We start from the raw sequence: 21942 nt of genomic DNA on the forward strand, positions 1-21942 counted from the left end.
ACCATTATCAGCCAAATGGCATCCCGGCGCGCCCGGGCCACCTGTTGCTGGTGTGTTTGGCTTTTTAAAAACGTCTTGAAGCGGGCGGAGCTAAGAGACGCAGCCAGTGATTACAACAACCATCACGAACGCCATCTGTCCTTCTCTGCTTCCGTGAAATCCAACCCAGTGTAAGTATACTTAGCCTAACTGTACACCAAATTAGACTCATGCGATCCTGAAGTTGTGCTGTGGGGCTTTACTGAAGTAGATGAGGGACGGTGGGTTGTCAATGAGCTGTTACATATATTCAGCCATGTATGCAAACGCTGACAGGCGATTATCGACACTCCGTATTACCGTATGATTAACAGACACCTATAAATAACACCGACACTTATTGTCACAAGGAGCTGAGATCAGCAGGCAAGCATTTAACAAAAGCAGCCAAATTGTACTCTAATACACGTTTGGGGTAAAACATGGCGATTTAACATGGGGCTATCTAGAAGCGTGTGTGTGTGTGGAGTACTTCCTCATTAAAGAAGTGAGGTTGTAATAATTTGTTTTTGTTTAAAAGCCTGCAGTGTTTTCATTTATAGGTGACTGCTGTTTATCCGTAGTATTCAGCATCAGTGCATTAGATCATTTCAGTCAATCAGAGGAGGGGTTGACAGCAGCGTCCGTTACGTCATAGAAGATGTAACAGTCGGTCCGACCTTCACTTCACCTGTGTCGGGGTACCACTGTTAAATACCGAGCACATTCACCGAGGACTAGTGTCAGGCTGTGATTTCTTCAAAACATCGCTTTTATTTTCCTCCTCGGCCGAAGGAGGCGAGCCAACCCCGGGTAGAGGCGGAAGTAGGCGGGCTCTGTAGCCTCTAGCTGCTCCGCTATTGGTTTTAACTGCGTCTACATTATGTTTTAAATGTCTGGCGGCGAAGAGCTGCTTATGAGAAAACACACAAAGGTAACGCGCTGTCTACGTTTATGTTAACAGAATTTTTTGATATTTAGTTGTTAAATATATCTTCCAAGCTTGTAACAAGGCTGTTCCCAAAGGGAGAAGAAGAAAAAGATGGTGACCAAGAGGATCCGCTCTGAGTACATGAAGAAATTCAAAGACCCTAAATGGGAGACCTACACCAAATGTTACGAGGAGATGCTGAAATACAGGCTGACCCGCAGGCTGCTGGAGCACACACACAACCCCTGGTTCTGGAACGGCTCTGACAGCGACTCGGAGTCTGGAGGAAAGAGCCCTCCTCATCATCCTCCTCATCCTCTCAGCAAGAACCAGGTCCGATGTGAGGCCAACAGAGAGGCTGAGCAGGAGGAGAGTGAGGGGCCGAGGACGGACAGACCTGTACCCAGGCTTCTCCTTCCAGAGGGGGAGAGTGTATCAGCTAAACAGCCTGCACTCCGTGGTAACAATAATCTGTACATATGATAAAACTGCATGATATTGGGACATATGCTTTTGGTTTGTTACTACATGAAGCAATTCACTCCTCTCAGGTTCCCAGCTAGAGGGTGCCAGAGAGTCAGGAGTACCAGAGGAGGAGGAGAAGGAGGAGAGAGGGGAACAGAGAGCCAGCAGCACTCACAGAGAGCCAGACCCAGGTAATTCAAAGTAGAAAGTACTGCTAGTTCTTTTTAGTCATACTACAGCTGCTGTGTGGAACTGCTACTGTAAAGCTTCTAAAACACACTCTAAAAAGCCCGTTTAATACACTCTGCAAACTTGACAAGCAAGAAAACATGTCAACAGAGTAAAACTGAAAGTCAGCACTGGCCTGATGTGAATCCCACAGCAGGCAACACTGCAGGTCATAACCGCTGAATGTTTGAGCCTCACTGTGCAGAATGATGTGTGAGCAGAGTTTGACACTCGAAGGCTGTTTTCACATTCATCTGCTGAAAGTGGAAAGTTTCTCTGATTTCATGATCTGTGATTCTCCTAATATTTTGGTGTTGCTTTAACTTTCTGTATTTTCTGCTTGCAGAGGAAGACCCTGGAGGTCCCCACCCACAGCGGAGCAAACCCCCTAAAATTTCCAAAAGAACTTGGCGATCCCAACGAGTCAGGCCTGCGCCAGCCCTGCAGCCCATGGAGGAAAGTAAAGACAGCAAACATCCTTTTGCTCTGTACGGTTCAGGGGAGAAGGCTGCAGACATTGCAGGCAGGAAGACACACAACGTGGGCCCTTCCGCTTCAACTTCTCAGGTATTTCTGGTAGATCTGTACGTGACAAGCTTTGTTGTAACTGAGCAAAAGCATCAACAGGAACTGACCTTTTATTTTTCTTGTAGATCCACGAGTCAGCTCTACGTGCTAAGACCAGACGGGAGGTGGAACGCCAGGTCCAGACTCAGAGAACAGAACGGCGGAGAGCTAAGTCTGCTGATCTGGACAAGGCCAAAAAGCTGGTTCAACCTGAGTTCAACCCCTGGCTCACTGAGTATATGCGCTGCTTCTCAGCTCGCTCCAGATGAAGTACACACACACACACACACATATTCAGCTGAAATAGTTGCATCATGAAGATGATTTCTGATCAAACAAAGACATAAAGCCATTATTGCCTAACACCTCTAACTTTAAAATATCACTTTAATAATATAATATAGATGTACATAAGCTCCTAAACATTTGTCACTCTCGCATTCAGGATGTTAACTGACAAAACCTTGAATATTGAAATTCACTGTGTGGCTTATTCCCCAAGAAGTGTACTAACATGTTTTGTATGAAAATCAATTTTAATATAAATAACATTTTACAAGTTAGAAGAGACTCTTAAATAACTTATTTTAATGTGAGGACATAATCAATGGAAATGTTTACAATATACAGATATTTAATGGAACTTGAAGAGTCTAAACTGCATTTTACAGCCATACTTTGATCCAGTCCCTTTAAACACAATGCTGTGTAAGCTGTGTGTAGTTTTTATACAGAGGTGTCAGTGAAGGCAACATGGCCTGTCTGAACAGACTTAGCTATGTCCTTTATGAAAAAATGTGGACATGAAGAATGTACAGTACATCACTTCTTGTGTACAGCTATACAGTGAACACACACACACACACACACACACACACACACACACACACACACACACACACACAAACACACACACACACACACAATCAGATAGTACGCATTCCAAAAATCTGTGTTCAGCACAGCCAGATGGATTAGATTTTCCTGACTTTATACAGGTTTTGGATTAATTAGACCTTCTTCTCTGTGCTGATTAAATATTACTGATTGACATACAGACATGTAAGTGTGTCTGCTTTTAATTAGCAGATCAGTCAGTGCTGTGAACTGATTCTTGTAGATGTAACGGTTTGTATAACAGATCGATCCTTACAGACGTGGTGATAGATAATGAATCAAACTCAAACTGTGTAACATGACGGTTGGCTCATTAACATACTGATGTGTTATTGACTTGAAATGACTTTAGAACAACACTTGTGCTTGATCTTTAGTGGTGTTAATGTACAGTAATCGATCAAAGGTTGATGATGATGGGACTGTAAACTGGGATTCTGGGTTTTCTTCATACTGATTGGTTATGTAAATCTTTTTGACAAGTTTTGATTTAATATTAAAAATCACATGCAGCTAATTTAAGTTAAAAAAAACACAACAGTCAATATTTATTAAAGCTGCACTTATTTATCATGAATTGTTAGTTCATATGTTTTAGAGTTAATAAACAAATGTGCTAGAAGTATATGGTTTCATATTGCTAATTTACTGCTTACTGGGTAAAACAGCATATGCTTTAAAGCATGACCAAAACAGGCAGCACTTTGATCAGTCACCTTGCTTATTTGTGTTTTTCATGTATTTAATTCACACTCTGTATTTCTGTTTGAATGTTTATGTGTTTATATTTATTAAGACAATGTTATTCACACTTCAGCCAAAAATTGATTTTCAATCCTTTCTGTGATAGATCTGACCTTTTCATGACTGTCAAAACAGCCAGAAATTAGATCCCATTTATTGTAGTTTTCGTGTTTCATGTAATCATGATAAAAGAAGTGCGTGCCATAAAAAAATGGGAAGAATTTCAAGTGTTTCTTTTGCCACTGTAGTTAGTAATGTTAAAACAGTATAAAGGAGACCATAGTGTAATTATTTGCTTTTTCAGTGTTTTTAAAAGCTATACAGAACTAAAAGAAACAGAACTTGCTTCAAATGAAAGGTGTGAAATTTAGTGCAATATTATGATATTTGTTTGTAGATGTGTTCAAATTTGACAATCTCAGAGAGCGTGAGCCAAACAAGACAGATAATTGATGTTGTATTGCTTCATTATTTGGTTAATAGTTTATAATGAAGATCCTGTAGAGACATTTTATGTTTAGTAAGGAGATTCTTTACCATGTCATCTTTTTATAGGGTTACGTGGTGATGTACAGTCTCATCTCAAAATAGTGATCCCACTCTAGAATTTTAATCAGGGGTAATGATGAAAATACATATTATTATTGTTATAATTAACAACAATAATAATGATGGTGATGATGAAGACTGAACTGTAATCAGTTAGAACCCAGTTTAGTTTTTGACTTCATGTTACTACCCAAAAGAAAAATACCTAAAAGTTATATTTCTATTTCACTGATGATATGAGCGATGCATCAACTACAGTGTCCGTAAACTTCCATATTTCTTTCATTTTTTTTACATTTTAGGCTTTTACATACTGTATGGTTTAAAGGTTAAATGCTGTGGTTGCAAAGCTTGTAATAAATCAATGGATTAATAAATTAATTAAAAATGACTCCATGAAGAAATGAATCTTTGCAAAATGTAACACAAACTGTCTGAGACATGCTGGCATAAGAGGGCTATATTGTTTTTTTTACTGTGGTCAAATGAGCTGGAAACTCTCTGTGAGGGTCCTACAGTGATTCAACCCAGTCACCTGTGGAGGTATGAAGGAGGGCCAGAAATTCATAGAAAGGAACCATCGTATCAGATTACAATCATATGAGATCATGAACATCCACAAGTTAAAAAACACATATGAGGTCATAAACCTATATGGGGTCACACACATATGAGGTCATGAACATATATGGGGTCACAAACGTGAGGTCATGAACATGGTTCCATGTAAGAGCTGGTTGAGTGTCACAACTGGTTCACATGAGGTCATGAATATATTATGATGTTATTTTACTGCATAGATAATGTACTCAGTTAAGTCAGACCTTGGTGACATTGTAGATGAGATCAGTCTAGATCTTGTATTTGTTTTTTATTTTAAAAACATATCCTTTTATCATACACAATAAATTAAAAATCCATGATATTCATAATAACAAGAGAAAAACAGACATACATAAATATAAACTAAGGACTTGATGACATAAACACGAGACAATAAGCAACCTGGTGTAGAGCAGTCAAAGCCACTATCAGACCAATTGTTTGAGGTGTGCTTGATTAAAAAGTTTGTTTTATTCATTCCTAATTTCTACAATGTCAAAAAATGTCAATAAAAACACAAGAATGGCGTCCTCATGCTTGAATACAACTATGTCAACCATTATACCAGTCACAACAAGGTAAAGAAACTTTTAAAACACCTGCCTTTTCTCATTAAATCTAAATCTTACATGTAAAAAAAAAAAAAAAACAAATCTCCAAATTGAAGTGTTTTTTATCAAGAGCTCCGTGTGTCTAGCCGTAAGATTTTGGGAGACAAACAGTATCTTTAGAGACAAAATTAACCAAGCACACATCAGACAGGTTCACATTGTTGCTAAAACTTGAAACGCATTTGATTGATTTTACCACAGCAGTCAGTTCTTCATGTAAACAACATTTAAAGAAGGGATATTACACTATCAGATCATTTATCTGGAAGGTGAATACTGGGTGAACAAGTGTAAATTAAGATATGACAGATCAAATTTTATCTCCAGATGATTGAACTGAACTAAATTTCTGCTTAGTATTTCTGCTATTTAATGTATGAGCATGAACATTGATAAACTGCATTTTTTCACTTAAACAAGTTAGCCTGTGATGTCATCCACATCAACTTGTCCCATTTACAAATATACAAATTGCTGCAAACAGTACTGCTCATGTATACTGCTTACAAGTTCCCAGTGTATTGTAGCTTAATATGATAATAATAATAATAATGATAATACAGTGAATAATGAAACAGATGCTGAATATGAGATCTACTTCAATATACATATAATATCTCTTCATAAATGAAATACTCTGATATTCTGTTGGAGAAAACATGCATCAGTCTGTATATACAGAAACACTGTACAGTGTATAAGATGCTGTAGAAGGGATAGGGCAGAAATTTAGAAAGAGAGAGAGAGCACTGCATAAAGAGACAGGCAAATAGATGTGACGAAAGGTAAGAAAGAGAAAGATGGGATGTAAAACAATGCAAGAGAGGAAGGGATAGGAGGCAGGAGGGGAGGTTTGTGCGGAGGCTCAGCAGGTCCAGGCACAGTGTGGGGATGTGGTAATTAATGTAATTTACCAGGGAGAAAATGTGTAAGCAGGGAGTTAAAAAGGCATGAAGGGAGTGTGTGTCTGTTAGGTGTGTGTTTCATACAGAGAAGCAGGCAGTTAAGTAGGTGGTATAGAGGATTAATAGGAAATCAGAGCAGGGGGATGGAGCGTGGGTAGAAGGAAGAAAGGGTCACAAATAGTTATGTAGTGTAGATGATAGGAAAACAAGTAAGACAGAGATAAGTTACACAAATGTCAGTCATTCTCATCCTGATTTGGGGATAGCCTGGGTTTGGTCCAACAGCGGAGAGTGGATGTTGGGGGGGGGGCTGGGGGGGTGCAGTCATGACAACAAAGGTTCTGAAGGTTCCGTGCGAAGGTCAGAGAGGAGTCAGAGAGGAGTCACCACCAGCATAGCAACCTGAACCCAACATTGTTTAGGTCTCGCATGGCTCTTCTTCTCCTGGTCTTCACAAACCTGTCTGAAAAACACTGAACACACACACACACACACACACACACACACACACACACACACACACACACACGACAGAAATTAAACGTATTAGCATGACTGTGTGTTGAGGTAATAAGCAAAAGGTGTAAGGTTTGGTCTTTTCATAGGATTGTTGACAATAACAAACAGAGAGAATATTGTCTATATATTATCCTTTAAGTCACTAGTAAATGGTTGTAAGCATGAAAACCCTCTTTAACAGCTTTAATTAAGAATTAAACATTTAATGAAAGTTTTACCACATTTGTGGAATTTATGAAAAAACTACAGGCTTTACATGCACAAAAGTCCTCTTCACTCTTACAATGAATTCAGACTGCAGGGTTTGTAAATCACAGCATGAATGACAGTAGTGTAGAGGAGGAGGAGTGGCTGAGCACAGCAGATGCACTGTGAGCAATGAGCAGAATTTCAAGCTGTAAAGCTCAATGCATATACGCTCTTCTTCTGACACTGATTTTGTATGCAAAAAAACCCAACTGGTATCTCAAAGAATTCAAATGGATATCAGGAAAATCTTTAGACTCTAGTAAAAATCTGATCATGCACACACATAATAGTACACACTGGTACTCTGACTCTTTCACCTTGTCTGTATATGTCACTGGTTGCGCCCACTAGCAGCCACACTCCTGGGTGCCCTGTGGCTGAGCGCGACGAGGAGAACGAAGCTGTCGTAGTGCAGCATCGCCATACTGGATACCTGACCCCATCCTCTCTGGATCCAGCTCTCCTGAAAAAAAGAACGAAAAAGGTTGAAGTACGAGGGAAGGACTGATAGCCAACAACTCTTTTTTAAAGTAAAGTTAAGAATGCAGTTGATACGGTACCAGTCATTAAACAAAACAAAAAAAGATAGGAATTTATGACGGCAGCAGCTGATCACCGTTGGATCAACTGTGAGTCGGCTTTAACAGCTAGAGCGACTTTTGATGAATGTGGTATCTGCACACATGTGCAATGTGCTAATACCTATAAAGGCTCACAGCTATCACTGACAGAGCAGCAGCTGTTTTCTCTCTGTAGCCTGTTACCTGTTTAACAAACACCTGCACATGAATAAAAACCTGGATTCTGTATTCAAACGGTGTCCTGCTCAGAGGCACAGGGACCATTTCTACTGGCAGAGTGTGTTCATATTATTTATTCATCATTTGTGTCTGTATTAATTGATATTCCCATTGCGAATTAATTATTTAATAACCCTGAATATGATCAGAGTGTTTTTTGAGCACTGGAAATTATTTATTAGGCTAAATGTTTTAGGGGAAAAGGAAATCATAAACTCTTATTATACATGAAGCTCAGGAATTTTCAGCTTCACATGTGACTGAATGACAACAAGTGATACAAAATATAAATGTTATTTAAAATGTGTTGCTGACAGACAGACTCTCCATGACTTAAATTGTATCCATTATAACAGTCAATAGAGGAAATAACAGATCATGAAAGAAAAAAACTTTTAATCTGTAATCTGTCCTCACACTGGTATGAAACTGCAGTAATGTATCAGATCAGTCTGATCAGTTGTAGCATCCAATCAATAACTGATATCTAAAAGGGGGCGTGTCAGCCTATGAAAGACTTTCGTGATGCCTGCTCTCATGCATCCTCGCTCCTCAGAGCACTAATAAGAGACTTGAGACAGCCTTCTAGATGGCAGACTGGAACAACATCCAGGTTCAAGTGAGAATCGAGGAGTGAGGAAAAGTCAAATAAGAAACTTGGGATGTACCCTGTGACTGTATGTCTGATTTTATTGAGCCTCTTCCTGGAGCAATGCTGCAACTAGGTGAAGAGTTTAATGTCTTTGAAAAATCTCCCTGAGAACTGCTACAGTCTAGATCGGGAATCTAAGCCTCTCTTGTTGAGCCTGTTGGGATAAGAAGGGATTTAGAGTCGGGGCTACAGTTATGGGTGAGGATCAGACTTCCTACCTGACTCTATTTTGTTGAGGATTTTCCGAGCACACTGGACGAAGGCCTCCTCAACATTCTCCCCTGTTAGAGCGCTGGTCTCCAGGAACATCAACTCTGAAACACACACACAGTAATGCAGTCCACACAAACATTTTACTAAAAGCAGAGTAATTCTTTGCAGAACAGAAGTAAACTGCATTACTGTCAGGAAAATGATGTACTCAGGACTTGATGAGTATATCAAGAATGTTGGGGGGAAAAGACTGTTGTTCTTCTGACAATAGGTCCAGGTCTGGTGCTCCCTTCTACTAACTAAATAAATGCTTTGCAGAGAGACAAATTATCAAGCAGCCCTACTTGATCAAAAATCTTACCGTTTTCCTGAGCAAAGCGTGACGCCTCCAGAAACGTGACCTCTCTGTCAGTGTCCAGGTCCTTCTTGTTTCCACACAGGATGATGACGATGTTCTGACTGGCCAGCATTCTGGCATCGCTCAGCCATGTTGTCAGAGCATTATACGTCTCTCGACTGCAGTGTAGAAAGACGGTGGAAAACAAAGAGAAAGAACAGAAAGAAAGAAAGGAGAGAGAGAGACAACAGGTAGCATTTTAGAAAAGGCGAAGGGAGTCTATTGATGTGAGCTGGCAGCAAGAGAAACCAAGATGGGACTTGACACACAAACAATGTGAAAATCATGTGTGCTGATTTACCTGGTGATGTCATAGACCAGCAGCGCTCCTGCTGCTCCTCTGTAGTAACTTCTGGTCACAGACCTGATAGACACACAGACAGGATGAGCAGGCAGACATATTTTAACTTCCAGTCAAACTTAACATTTACTTAAAAACCTTACAATTAGAATAACCAATGATTTTCCAACTGTTTATTTAATATTTCCCTACCTGAAGCGTTCTTGTCCTGCAGTATCCCAAATCTGCAGTTTGACCATTTTGTTGACCACACTGATGATCTTAGAGCCAAACTCCACTCCAATCGTGTGGTTGGATTCATCCTTGACTGGAAAACAAAAATCAATTCAAAAAATCTAATTCAAGCCATCTTGCCATTAAAAGTTAAACAATTGCAGCAAGTGATGTCCTCATCCTTTTCAGCACAATGAATATTATTCTGGGGTCTTATTTCTAAAGCTATGAGATGTGGCACCATGTAGTAAATCTATCTAGACATGTCCTTCTTTCTGAACTATGCTAAAAAAAAGTGTAAGAAATTATTGTGTTGATTAGATTCTTGAGCACCAGGTTAATTGATTTTGACACATGTTACACTTTATTGTGTTATAGCTAACAATGTGTGTGAATTTCTATTAACTTAGTATGTGGGTGTTTGTTGTCTAAAGAGGCAAGGCAAGGCAAGGCAGTTTTATTTATCTAGCGCATTTCATACACAATGGCAACTCAATGTGCTATGTCAATATAGTGCAGAAACTTATTTATAGTACCATTAGACAACAATACAGTATTGACACTGCAGAAGTAGTTTGTAAATAAGATTTGCTAAATCTGTCCGACTTACATCTCTTCTCAATGAACTGGTGCAGCAAGCAGGATTTGCCGGTTCCAGCATTCCCAATCACCAGGAATTTAAACAGGAAATCTGAGGAGGAAACACAGAAATCACAGTACTGATATCCTTTACACAAAACACAACACATTTGTCTTCTGTTCTGGATGTATCAGAAAGTCAGCCAAATTAAATAGAAAGCATCCTTCCCAAAAATGTTTATGTCAAATGAATGTCAAACAATACATTATTATTGAGTTTTTGAACTGTATTAGGTTGCTATCAATATGGCTAACCCTAACCCTAACCCTAACAATCAGTCAGATTTTGGCGTATGACATAAAATACAGCAGAGAATACAATATATACAGCATTATGGTTTACAATTAAGCACAGTTATGATAAAAGTTGTTTCCACATTTGTATATTTGCTTCAGCCTAGTAAATAACCAACCTGGCTTCTCTAATACATGCAGATAAAAGGTAATTCATAATCAATAATGAACTGTTGGATTAAAAACACATCTCAAATCAATAGTGTTTACCCCATAGACTGTGGTTTACCCACAAATCAACACACTTACACTGACATATATAGATAGTGACATACTAAGTTTTGATAAAGATTGCCTCTAAAAAACACAGTTGTGATCTTAATGGTTTATCCAACTTTACAGCACACTGTCTGGTTTACAGGATTCACGATCGGGTCTTAATGCAAGCTTCATCACCCTCAGCCCTGTCCCCACGACTATCGAGAAAACCAACTCGACACATTTTGTCTCAACAGCCTCAGTAAACTCTGCTGTGTTACCAATGTGATGTTACTTAACGCTGACAGGGCATCTTTGAGGCCAGTATAGCCTTCAACAGCGGCTAGGTTAGCCTGTCAGCTATTTATTTACGATGAGAAAAAACCCCCTCGGCACACCTGCCTCATCCCAGCTCCGTGACTACGTGAAGATGTTGACGGTGATTGAAACAAACAGCCTCCTTACCGTAAGACTCCGACATCGCCAGTGTGGCGTCTTAACAGCAACGGGAACTGAAGGGAGAAACAGGGGGCTGACAGATGGATAGCTAGCTAAGGAAAGGAAAATTGTCCCGTTGATGATTTCCGCGGACTCCAGATGGATTGTCTACCTCCGACTTTCCGTACGTGGTTGAAGATAATGTGTTTGTAGTGTGTTAGGGTGGCGCAGGGTGGCGCTGCTTCACCAAATGAGTTTATTTAATTAAAGTCACATTTGTTCTTTCTTTAGCGTCGAAATGTGTTGAAATGCTGTCATTGAGGCGAGAGCATCACTTTAATCTCACGTTTAAGAGTCGAGGAGTGCAATTTTAATGTAAATAATTGAAATACTACCAATTATAATAAAAATGAAGTCAAAATATAAACATATCTCCTAGGTTACACTCCAGTGCAGACGGTGGCGGTGTTGTAACGTTTCTCAACCGCCACCAACCGTCGCCGGGAAGAAGAGAGCTAAACAAACGGCTGGTGAGCTAGCAGCTAGCCCAGCAGCAGAGCTTTATCTAGCGGAATATGGCTGCAGTGCTCCCTGTCAGACCGCCCTGCGACAGCAACCCCGCTACTCCCGGAGCCCAGTCCATAAAGGTGACATTTCTACTCCGCAGACAACGCGAATCACTGTCGTTTCTGTTCATGACTGAGCTCTGCATCTCCGCCGTTGTAGCTAACGGCTAAGCTAACGTCCTTAGCAACCCAACGGCTGTCTCCACCATAAATGAACGTTAGCCTCTTTGTTTTCTTTCAGCCTGTAATGAATGGTTAATCTGCTCAGGACGGTCTGTATCTGCCTGTTGGCTCTATGGACATATAATTATGTAGTTTTAAAATGTCAAAAATAAAACATGATTAACCAACGTATTTCAGTTCATGCTAGTGTTTGGTTTTCTTCACGGAGCAGAGTGTCTACTAGGTGATACTGAGCACATCATCACATCAACACACTAAATTAGTTTCGGTTTCAACCCTGAAACAGTGCAAATCATTAACAACCACATGCATCTTGCGTCTAAGTAGGAGTGCAACTTAGGCATACAATTCTGATGTGCATTCTATACATTTATTAAGATATATAAGCTGTAAATATACAGATATATACATTTGTGCCGTGTGTTGTATTAAAGGCTGTACCCCAAAGAAGATCAGAATATATAAAAATATGATGTATTATCACATATCAGAGAAAAAACGTCTAATCGCAAATATTGAAAACAAACAGAAGCAAAGCAATGCTCCAGTGGGAGAAAGTTGGGCTTAACAAAGTCATATGGTCTTCCTCTCTTTCCTCTCATCTCCTCACATACAAGTCCACTTTCAAAACAGAGCCATGCTGTATGTTATTTGCCAGCATCACCCCATGTCATGGTTAAACATAGCAGTTAAAATGATATTATTTTCTTTTCCTCTGCAGGAGGACGTTATAGAAGAGGAATCCAATGACGGCAGCCAGCCTCCCAAGAGGAGGAGAATGGGTTCAGGTGACAGCTCTCGAAGCTGTGACACTTCCAGCCAAGAGCTTGGGTGAGTTGGCTTGTACTGTTTGACATAGACCAATAAATCATCAGGGTGCACATTGAAACAATCTCTAGTATTTTTTTTTAGGTTTTAATAACCTTGTGGATCCTAAAATGTATATGTAGATAAATAATCAAACTGAGAGCCATGACTGTTTAGTCCCTATTATATTCTCTATGCTGCCATGCCACAGAGTATTTGTCTTAAAATAGTTTTTATACTCAACCTCTGCTCTCCCCCTCATTCCTCGTCCAGTCCAACATATTTCCCAGCAGAGAACCTGACAGAGTACAAGTGGCCGCCAGATGATACAGGAGAGTATTACATGCTGCAGGAGCAAGTCAGCGAGTATTTGGGAGTCACATCCTTCAAGAGGAAGTACCCAGGTATGAACTGCAATAAAAAAAACTGTTGGCTATACCTCTGTAGTGCTTTTTGCTGTAATGATGGTCTTTGTCTTTTCTGTGGATCTGTTAAGAAGAAGAATTTTAACCTATTCCCTGACCAGTGGCATTGTTTTTTTGTGTGTGTGTGTGTGTGTGTGTTACTAATTAGATATGGAGCGGAGAGATTTGTCCCACAAAGAGAAGCTCTACTTGCGTGAACAGAATGTCATCACTGAGACACAGTGCACTCTGGGTAAGAACCAGAACCTAATACTTCCAGACAACATTGCACAAACTCCTATCATTTTCTAAACAAAGTGCATTAGGAGTTTGAATGGTCAGGTGCCTTGTTTCTTATGTGAATAACTCTATGAATAATATTAGATTTTGCAATTTATGACTTATTTATTTAGTTTGATGCGGTCAAAGTGTGCACAGGACATGAATGCTGTTTGTTTGCCTCCAGGTCTGACAGCGCTGCGGAGTGACGAGGTGATAGACCTGATGATAAAGGAGTATCCCACCAAACACTCTGAGTACTCAGTCATACTGCAGGAGAGAGAGCGACAGAGAATAGCGAAAGAGTACTCTGTAAGTATACAAACAAAATGTATATCTTGGGTTTGATGACTGCTGTTACTGTTACACTGATCGTCTTTGTTTATTGTCTTTTCATAGCAAATGCAGCAGCAGAACCCTCAGAAGGTAGAGGCCAGCAAGGTTCCTGAATACATTAAGAAAGCAGCTAAAAAGGCTGCAGAGTTCAACAGTAACTTCAACAGGGAGCGTATGGAAGAGAGGAGAGCTTACTTTGACCTCCAGACACATGTAAGTCCAATTTAAGATAACAGATGAACAGATGATTTAGTGAACTGGCTGAGTCTCTATGACCAGATCTAGTCACATTCAAAGACTGTTCCTGATCAGAATCAATTTGTTGGTCTTTCAAAGAAAGAGGGATGAACTTCCCCAAGAAGTACAAGTTAGGGAAATTTATGATGGTCTTTACCAGTATACAACACATAATAACGTGGACCTCTCCAGCTTGTTTTTGGTATTATACATTTTGACATGCTATGTGTTTGTTGTGTTGTGCCAGATTATTCAGGTGCCCCAGGGAAGGTTCAAAGTGCTCGCTCCAGAGCTGACCAGGACAGGGCCCTACCCTGTGGCTCTGATACCAGGACAGTTCCAGGACTATTACAAAAAGTACATTACTCTCAAATTATGTTACTTTATTGTGTTCTCTGGTTTGTTATTGTGCTGAGCTTTTTGCCTTGATGCATTGTCATATCATACATAACAGATACTCTCCCAATGAGCTGCGGTACCTGCCGTTGAATACAGCTCTGTTTGAGCCTCCACTGGATCCAGAACTCCCTGCCCTGGATTCAGAACCCGACTCAGATGACCCTGAGGATGGCAAGGATGAAAAAAAGAACAAGAACTCATCTGTAAGACATTAAATTGCCACTTGAGCCTTGTTCATACATCCATTCTGCATCAATGATGCAGATGTTTTATTAATAATAATAATAATAATAATAATAATACATTTTGTTTGTATTGCACTTTACATTTCAGCAATCTCAAAGTGCTACAGAGCAGAAAATTAAAAAAGGTTAAAAGGACAACTTATAAAAGACATTTAGCAAAATGCTTCTGTAAAAAGATCAGTCTGTGGGGCCCTCAGGTGGTCAGGGAGGGCGTTGGAGCCTTGGAGCTGCAAAGGAAAAAGGCCCGATCACCCATGGTGCGGGGCTTGGTTCTGGGGGCTTGGAGGGTGTTTATGGTTGTAGAACGGAGGGTGCGTGAGGAGGTCTGCAATTTTACTTACTGCATCCATAGATTGAAGAAATAAATGTCCTGGTTCAATCTCAGAACTATTAACACAACAAACTCTTATGCTTTACTCTGTCCTCCTCCTCTTTTCTCCCTCTGCAGGACAGTTCTTCAGGCAACACATCAGACGTGGAGAGCCAGGAAGGAGGAGGTGGACAGGGCCACAAGTCCAAGGCCAAAGACAGGACATCCACGCCAGGCAAAGACGGTCACCGCCATTCTGCCTCCCACAAAGCCACCCCAGGGTACAAGGTAGAGGACAAAACCACCTGAACTCTTCTCCAACAACAGCAGCAGCACTTTTTTTCTACCCCCCTCCTCCTCTTTCTACTACTACCACTCCCTTACTCCATCCATCCCGCCAACCCTCCCTAGCTTTCTTCACTTTGTTCTCCGGCTTCTACAGTTTGTCAGCATTTCAGCTGGGACCACCTGGTCCACTCAGACACACACAAATACACACACACAGTCACAAATTGGGGGTCCTGTCTTCAGTTTTTGTTTTCATGATTGCCACCTGGCTTTTTTTTTCTCCTTCATACCAGACTGTGAGCAATAAGAACAATTTAAAGGAACAGTTCACCTGTTTCTTTTTCACTGCACTTTCACTTTTTTTTTGTTTTTTTCAGCGAAGACAAATTTGAACTTTAAAAGTTTTTCCTTTTTGAATGTCTTCAATATACCTCTTGTGTGTCCTCACTTGTCAAAAAAGATATTCCCAAGACAAGTAAGTGGATGTTTTGGCTGCTAGTTTTTCTTTCTCATTTTTGAAGTTTTTTTTTTGTTACTCTGATATAGAAATATAAACCACATACGTTTTGTGGTTGCTTTTAAAAAGTAGTTAATGTTAACACCAGAGAATTTTAACATTTATACCTGAAGTGTAGAATGCACTTAACCCTAATGTTGAACTTGTGTATTGGTAAAATAATATGCTTTGTTTATACACCATGTGATGTACTGTTAATCTGTTAATAAGTACCAGAGAGCTGTTTGACATGGGCTTCACTTGTCCCTGTAATGTCAGTGTGGAGAGATGAGGACATGCCGACCTTGTTCACACTGTTTGCTGAGCTGAACTAGAAGCAGTGCTCGTGCTGCTTCCCTTTCTTTAACACCCAGTCACAGCACATCTTTAGTAGTTATTTTAAATTCAGAAGGTTTATTTTAAATAAACGCCTTGAATTTGATCTAATTGTTCAAGGCTACCACTTGATCACTCCACTCTACTGCTATACCCACTTTTGTTTTATTTTTTTAATCCTCAAAGTTGCAGAAAAAATTCAAACACCTAAAAAACAAAACAAAACACTATATTCCAGTTAATGAAAAGTCCAGTTGAGTTCAGCTCAGCTTTGAGGTGTGGGCATGGTCCTTCTCTAGTGTGTGTTTGCCAGCTACTAGTTTCAGTGTGTTCAAGTTCGACTATACAATACTAGTTGATCGGTCCTTTACTCACCTGATGATTTTGCACATGGTTGAGCAGGAGCAGAGTTTAGTTGACATGTTGGGAGCCAGACTTCATTAGTGTCCACGTATTGTATCAATTTGGGATGAGTAAAACAGGACCTATAGATGCTATAACTTCAGACTTTATATTTATAAAAATATAGTTTGCAGATGTCAAAAGGTATGAAGCATAATTTCACAACCCAGTTAAATCTGCCAAAGTAATGTGCACATAGGGGCCATTAAGAAAATCCCTATTTATAGATGAAAGGTTTTATGATTTCTGATGGTTTTTGATGTCCCCAGATTTTCTATGTGAAAGTCAGTGATGCAGGCTGCTAGCTGATTAACGTTACTTCGCTCTGGTCTGGCTGCCATCTACAGTATATGCAGTGGTTTACAGGGACCTTATAATTGGTCAGAACTCTCCAAAGTGTTTGAGTAGTGTGATATTTTCACAATGCAGCTCATGAATAAAAACAAATTATGAAGTTGAAAATAGATGGGCTAATTTCCTTTTATGTAGAATAATTTTGTTCAGAGTGTCGTACATGTTGCATGACTAAAACAAATCTATATTTCATCATTAAAATAAAATAAAAGTTAATGATACGAAGTGGGAAATTAATTGCTATAAACATAAATGGATCATAAATCATAATGTGACATAAAATACATCAACATATAATAGTCATTGTTGATATTTTAGATTTTTTTTTTAACCATGTTGCCCTTGATATTGATACTTCTGTGATGTTGAGGGGATGAGAAAGTGTGACTCAGACATGTTTAGGGTACAGTTCAGTTTCAGTAGATACACCTGGCTCAGGCAGGCTAACAGGTTAGCATCTATATCAATGGCTACTAACTTTATTCCTTATATTATAGAAACCTCTTGACAGCTGAGACAGAAAATATATTCTTAACATATTTCATGACATAATGACAATAAAAGTAATAGCCTATACCTGCAGAATATACCTCGTATATCTTGTTTTTCCGTTGATCTTAAAACTGTAAAATCCACGGGTGGATGAGCCAGTGTAAACCAGTAGGAGTTTCCATCTTTAAACATGTTTTTCACCGTCATGTTTTGACACCTCAGTGCAGGAAAAGCACAGGTGCAATTAATAACTTCAAAGATGGCTGACTTCAATTTCAATTTCAGTTTCAGTTTCATGACTCTGGTAAAGTGCAGGGTGGTTCAGCAGTGTGGTTTTCTTGATCAGTTCCACCTGTGACTGTTCTGCAATGACAAGTCAAACTGTCTGCTGTGAAAAAGGTCTACTGACAACCACAGCCCTAGCTTTTATCCAAAAAAGTTATTTTAGCATTTATTTGAGGCTGCAGCCATCCAAATTAGTGGATATCTTGCAAAGTTCATCTTTTTAGTGCCACATTCCCTCTTTTTGTCATGATCTGTAGTCGAAAAGGAAGATACAGAGAGGAAATGTTTACTGAAAAGACTAATTATTAAAGCTATCCACTTTATTTGACTAACTCAGTTGGCTGAAGCCACGTATTAGGCCTGACCATTGTTTTAAGACTATAAAGACTTTAAAGTAGTATCATTAGTAGAATATGTATGCGTATACTGTAGTGAAGCAATTCAGGGGCTGTGTCCAACTCTTCTCTTTTATTATTTCCCTTTTCTGCTGCTGTTTTTTTCTCTTTCTTAGTTTAGTTTTCTGCTTTGGTTTAAGTCTTGGATTTTCATCATTACCAAACTTAATTCATCCTTTTTTTTTTTTTTTTAGCAGTCTAGTCTAATCTGCTCTTCCTGTCAGGAGACATTTTAATGAAGGAAGTCACAGCTTAGGTGTTTATTAATATAACTGGGCATGATTTAAGCATGCAAGAGTACAGATGTAGTTAATTTTTGGGATACACACATACTTTCTGCTCTTCAGATAAGTAGTGTAAGCACAGACCCCTTAAATGTTCATGTCATTGTTAGTCGCTTCAGGTGAGTTATACTTAAGGGCTGTTGAAGTCCAACTGTAAAATCTTGCTCAGTCGTCCCTGTTTAAATTCTGTGGCGATGTCCTATAGAGGCGTTTAAAAAGCATTAAATGTTTCCATGTTTACCAGTGTGTCATCCTCATTTAAATGTCCCCGGAGATTCCTTATTTTTCCTCTCCGACCCCTGTTCAAGTCAGTGGTGTGTTGCATAAAAAGCAACTCTTCAGACATCCATAGTAAAAAAAAAGCAGTTCAAGAGCTGAAATGAAAATGTAAAAATCATAGAGCAGACAGAAGAGGTAATTGTGTCCATCAGCATATCGATTTTGTACGTCTACAATTGTCAAATGTTTGTCAAATATCGTTAAACATTCTTACATGGTGAATAGCACTTTACTACATTGGAAAATAAATGTACTGTAGATTACAGATGCCTCATGCTTGCAAGAGTTTGTTAGACACCACCTGCTGTTCTTGTATTTGTACCCTGAGATATATTTTAATCCCTGGTACTTTGCACTGTGTTGCAGTTTGTTATGAATTCTGTTTAGTCCTCTGAGGCCCAGTAATGTGGGTCTCTCTGTCTTAAAATGACTGATCAGTTTTGTAGCGTAGAATTAATGTTAGCTGATTTTAGTCAGACTTCATTTGGACGGCAGCTTTGATAGCAGGTGTTTAAATTTGTGTTTCAAGTGTATAAACCAGTCAACTTGTAATTCATGTCCTGAGCTCCCAAAAGTAGAAGATATAGTGCTCCTTTTGTTTTTGTCTTTTGTCTCCAAGGCATTAAAACTGCATTGACCTACTACACTGTACTGTATATTGTCCATGACTACAGGATACCCATTTCTGGTTGGTTTTTATAGCCTTATTCTGCCCTTGCAGCCTAAGGTCATTCCCAATGCTATATGTGGCATTTGCCAGAAGGGTAAAGAGGCCAACAAGAAAGGCAAACCAGAGGCTCTCATTCACTGCTCCCAATGTGATAACAGCGGTAAGTTCATGCACTTCATTTTTAAGGACACTTCCCTCCACTACTTGTGTTGTGTTTGTATTTTTAACTTTTTCTCCAGTATTTTCAACATAACATAAGCAGAATTTGGCCATATCTAATGCTAAGTGTCTTCATGTTTTATGCATACGTTTAGTTTGAAAAACAAAACAAAAAAACTGTTAGTGACCCAGATGTTCATCATCTAATGAATCATCTATCAAAAGAAATGTTCAGTTGTGCATTTCACTACCAGTCAACTTCATTTCATTGTCTCAAGTGGAAGAGCTGAAACCTTTTAGAGCAAGTTTTTTACTTTCAGGAAAGTGTTTATTCTGCATTGTTTAAACGCTGTGTTTACATTCAGACAGTAAAGCTTGTGTTATTTCAGGCAGTAAATGTATATTTTACGATGATGTACAGTGACTACAACACACATAGTAGTTATTCATCTGAGGGCTGCATCAAAGATGTGGGCACACACAGACTAGTCCTGTCACTTAAGATAGTCATAGAACTAATTTATAGACATTTTAGAAATAGTTGAAAAATTGATGAGATGTGAACAGATTCTAGCTGTTGCTCTCTTAAACGTTGATGTGTCAGTGAGACACACGTGTGTGTTGCTTTGTGGATATGTCACTTGTGTATTTGTGTGTGTGTGTCTGCATGCTTTCTTCTGAACATTTGTTTTTGTGTTCATTAACTTTAGGCCACCCGTCCTGCTTGGACATGAGCAAGGAGCTGGTGGGTGTGATCCAGACGTACCGCTGGCAGTGTATGGAGTGTAAGACGTGCACCGTGTGCCAACAGCCCCATCATGAGGACGAGATGATGTTTTGTGACAAATGTGACCGAGGGTACCACACGTTCTGCGTGGGCATGAACTCCATACCTACCGGTCAGTGGATCTTCATGCATACAGGTAGCTCTTGTTTCTACTTGTCTCTTTTTTTAATAGTTATTCATTCATTTCTCCGCAGGCCTTTGGGTATGTGAGGTGTGTGACAAAAATTTCACTACACCCAAGAAAAAGGGAGGAGGCAAAACGCCTAAGAAGTCCAAGTCAGCTCAGAAATGACCGGCGGCAGCATTAACCACGATACATTGACCAAATTGTACACAAATCATTTGTATTAATGTTTACAGAAGCTGTAAAATGTTAAGGGATCAGGATGGAAATTGAACATCCTCAACAGCTTTCTTGGAAAGTGACTATCCGAAAAGGCCGGTCTATGATCTAAATTTAATATAGACCAAAAATTCCATGAGACAAGATCATGACCTACTGTTACTGATTGACGCGTCTTTAAATACACAGTCGGCTTTAAGACAACAGCCGAATATAAGTGAGTAATCTTTGGAGTGAAAGCTTTGTTTTCCATCAGTAATGTCTATAAACACAGAGGAAAGGTTGGTGTACAATTTCAATCACAGTCATCTGAGAAACACAATTCCTATTTTCCACTCGTAAGTCAAACTTAAACCATGTGTGTTAATAAATCTCAAATGTATGTGCTTAAAAACTGTAAGATTAGGCATTAACTTTAGCATAGCAACTGTGGTCTGTAATGTTAGGGACTCACTGAGATCATACTTGCATAATGTTAATCGAATCCATCCAATTCCAACGCACTAAATCCTGGTGATCTGTTAACCACTATCAGTGTGAGTGAATTCCTTCATTAAACCAGTTTATCTCGTAGTTTCTGTCTCACAATGTTTCTGTGACCAACAGCGATAAATTGTTTCAGATGAACAAATGGTGCTTTTGATTTTGTACTACTGAAACAATCAGGGTTAACAAGAGCTTGCTCGTTTACTTCTCTCAAAACAACATTTTTGTACTTTTTTTTTTGTATCTTATAAACTACAGTATGTATTTTTATTAACTTTTATTTAACGATGCAGGCCAGTAAAGAGCAATCTTATTTAAACAAACTCTTGTCCTGTAGAAATGTAGTAGACGCTGGCTGTGATCTATGGCTGCAGCAGATTTCAGGTATTTATGTGTGAGTCTTGATAATTAAAATTGTAAAGTGTCTCACTTTACATGTGTTAGTTTTGTTTTCAGCCCTCCACTATTGATTATTACACAAATGTAACCACTCACTGTAATTAAATTGAAATTAAGCGTCCACAGGCTACTATAAATCAACTGATATTTTTACAATCAGCTTGAAAGATGTTTTTTGTTCTTTTTTTTAAGTCTATTTTTTGTTGTCCTGCAGTGGTTGTTAAATGGAATTGTTAATTAATATTTGTTGATAATAATGTCAGAGTCACTGAATGCTGAAGTGTTTGTTT

At 39.2% G+C, this 21942-nt stretch overlaps 3 protein-coding genes across 3 annotated transcripts; 2 read left to right on the forward strand and 1 right to left on the reverse strand.

Annotated features, from left to right (window-relative positions):
* The first annotated feature begins 1060 nt into the window (after positions 1 to 1060).
* Positions 1061 to 2538, forward strand: ccsapb (centriole, cilia and spindle-associated protein b). Its single transcript, XM_053316978.1, has 4 exons — positions 1061 to 1409; positions 1501 to 1605; positions 1989 to 2209; positions 2296 to 2538. Exons 1-4 carry the CDS (start codon positions 1061 to 1063, stop codon positions 2476 to 2478), a joined length of 858 nt encoding a protein of 285 aa, XP_053172953.1. The 3' UTR covers positions 2479 to 2538.
* A 2713-nt stretch (positions 2539 to 5251) lies between these two features.
* On the reverse strand, positions 5252 to 11597 carry rab4a (RAB4a, member RAS oncogene family). The gene is made up of 8 exons (XM_053316990.1): positions 11459 to 11597; positions 10473 to 10553; positions 9842 to 9956; positions 9650 to 9712; positions 9313 to 9467; positions 8957 to 9052; positions 7604 to 7749; positions 5252 to 6991 (listed from the first exon to the last, which is right to left on the reverse strand). The coding sequence occupies exons 1-7, from the start codon at positions 11472 to 11474 to the stop codon at positions 7634 to 7636; spliced, it is 642 nt and encodes a 213-aa protein (XP_053172965.1). The 5' UTR covers positions 11475 to 11597; the 3' UTR covers positions 5252 to 6991; positions 7604 to 7633.
* A 348-nt stretch (positions 11598 to 11945) lies between these two features.
* phf10 (PHD finger protein 10) lies at positions 11946 to 21941 on the forward strand. Its single transcript, XM_053320349.1, has 12 exons — positions 11946 to 12078; positions 12902 to 13011; positions 13261 to 13391; positions 13561 to 13644; positions 13858 to 13982; positions 14070 to 14219; positions 14491 to 14600; positions 14698 to 14845; positions 15336 to 15485; positions 19530 to 19638; positions 20348 to 20536; positions 20619 to 21941. The coding sequence occupies exons 1-12, from the start codon at positions 12007 to 12009 to the stop codon at positions 20714 to 20716; spliced, it is 1476 nt and encodes a 491-aa protein (XP_053176324.1). The 5' UTR covers positions 11946 to 12006; the 3' UTR covers positions 20717 to 21941.
* Position 21942: the final 1 nt, after the last annotated feature.

The sequence above is a fragment of the Scomber japonicus genome, chromosome 1, assembly GCF_027409825.1.
Source record: "Scomber japonicus isolate fScoJap1 chromosome 1, fScoJap1.pri, whole genome shotgun sequence".
In the NCBI taxonomy this organism is placed as follows: domain Eukaryota; kingdom Metazoa; phylum Chordata; class Actinopteri; order Scombriformes; family Scombridae; genus Scomber; species Scomber japonicus.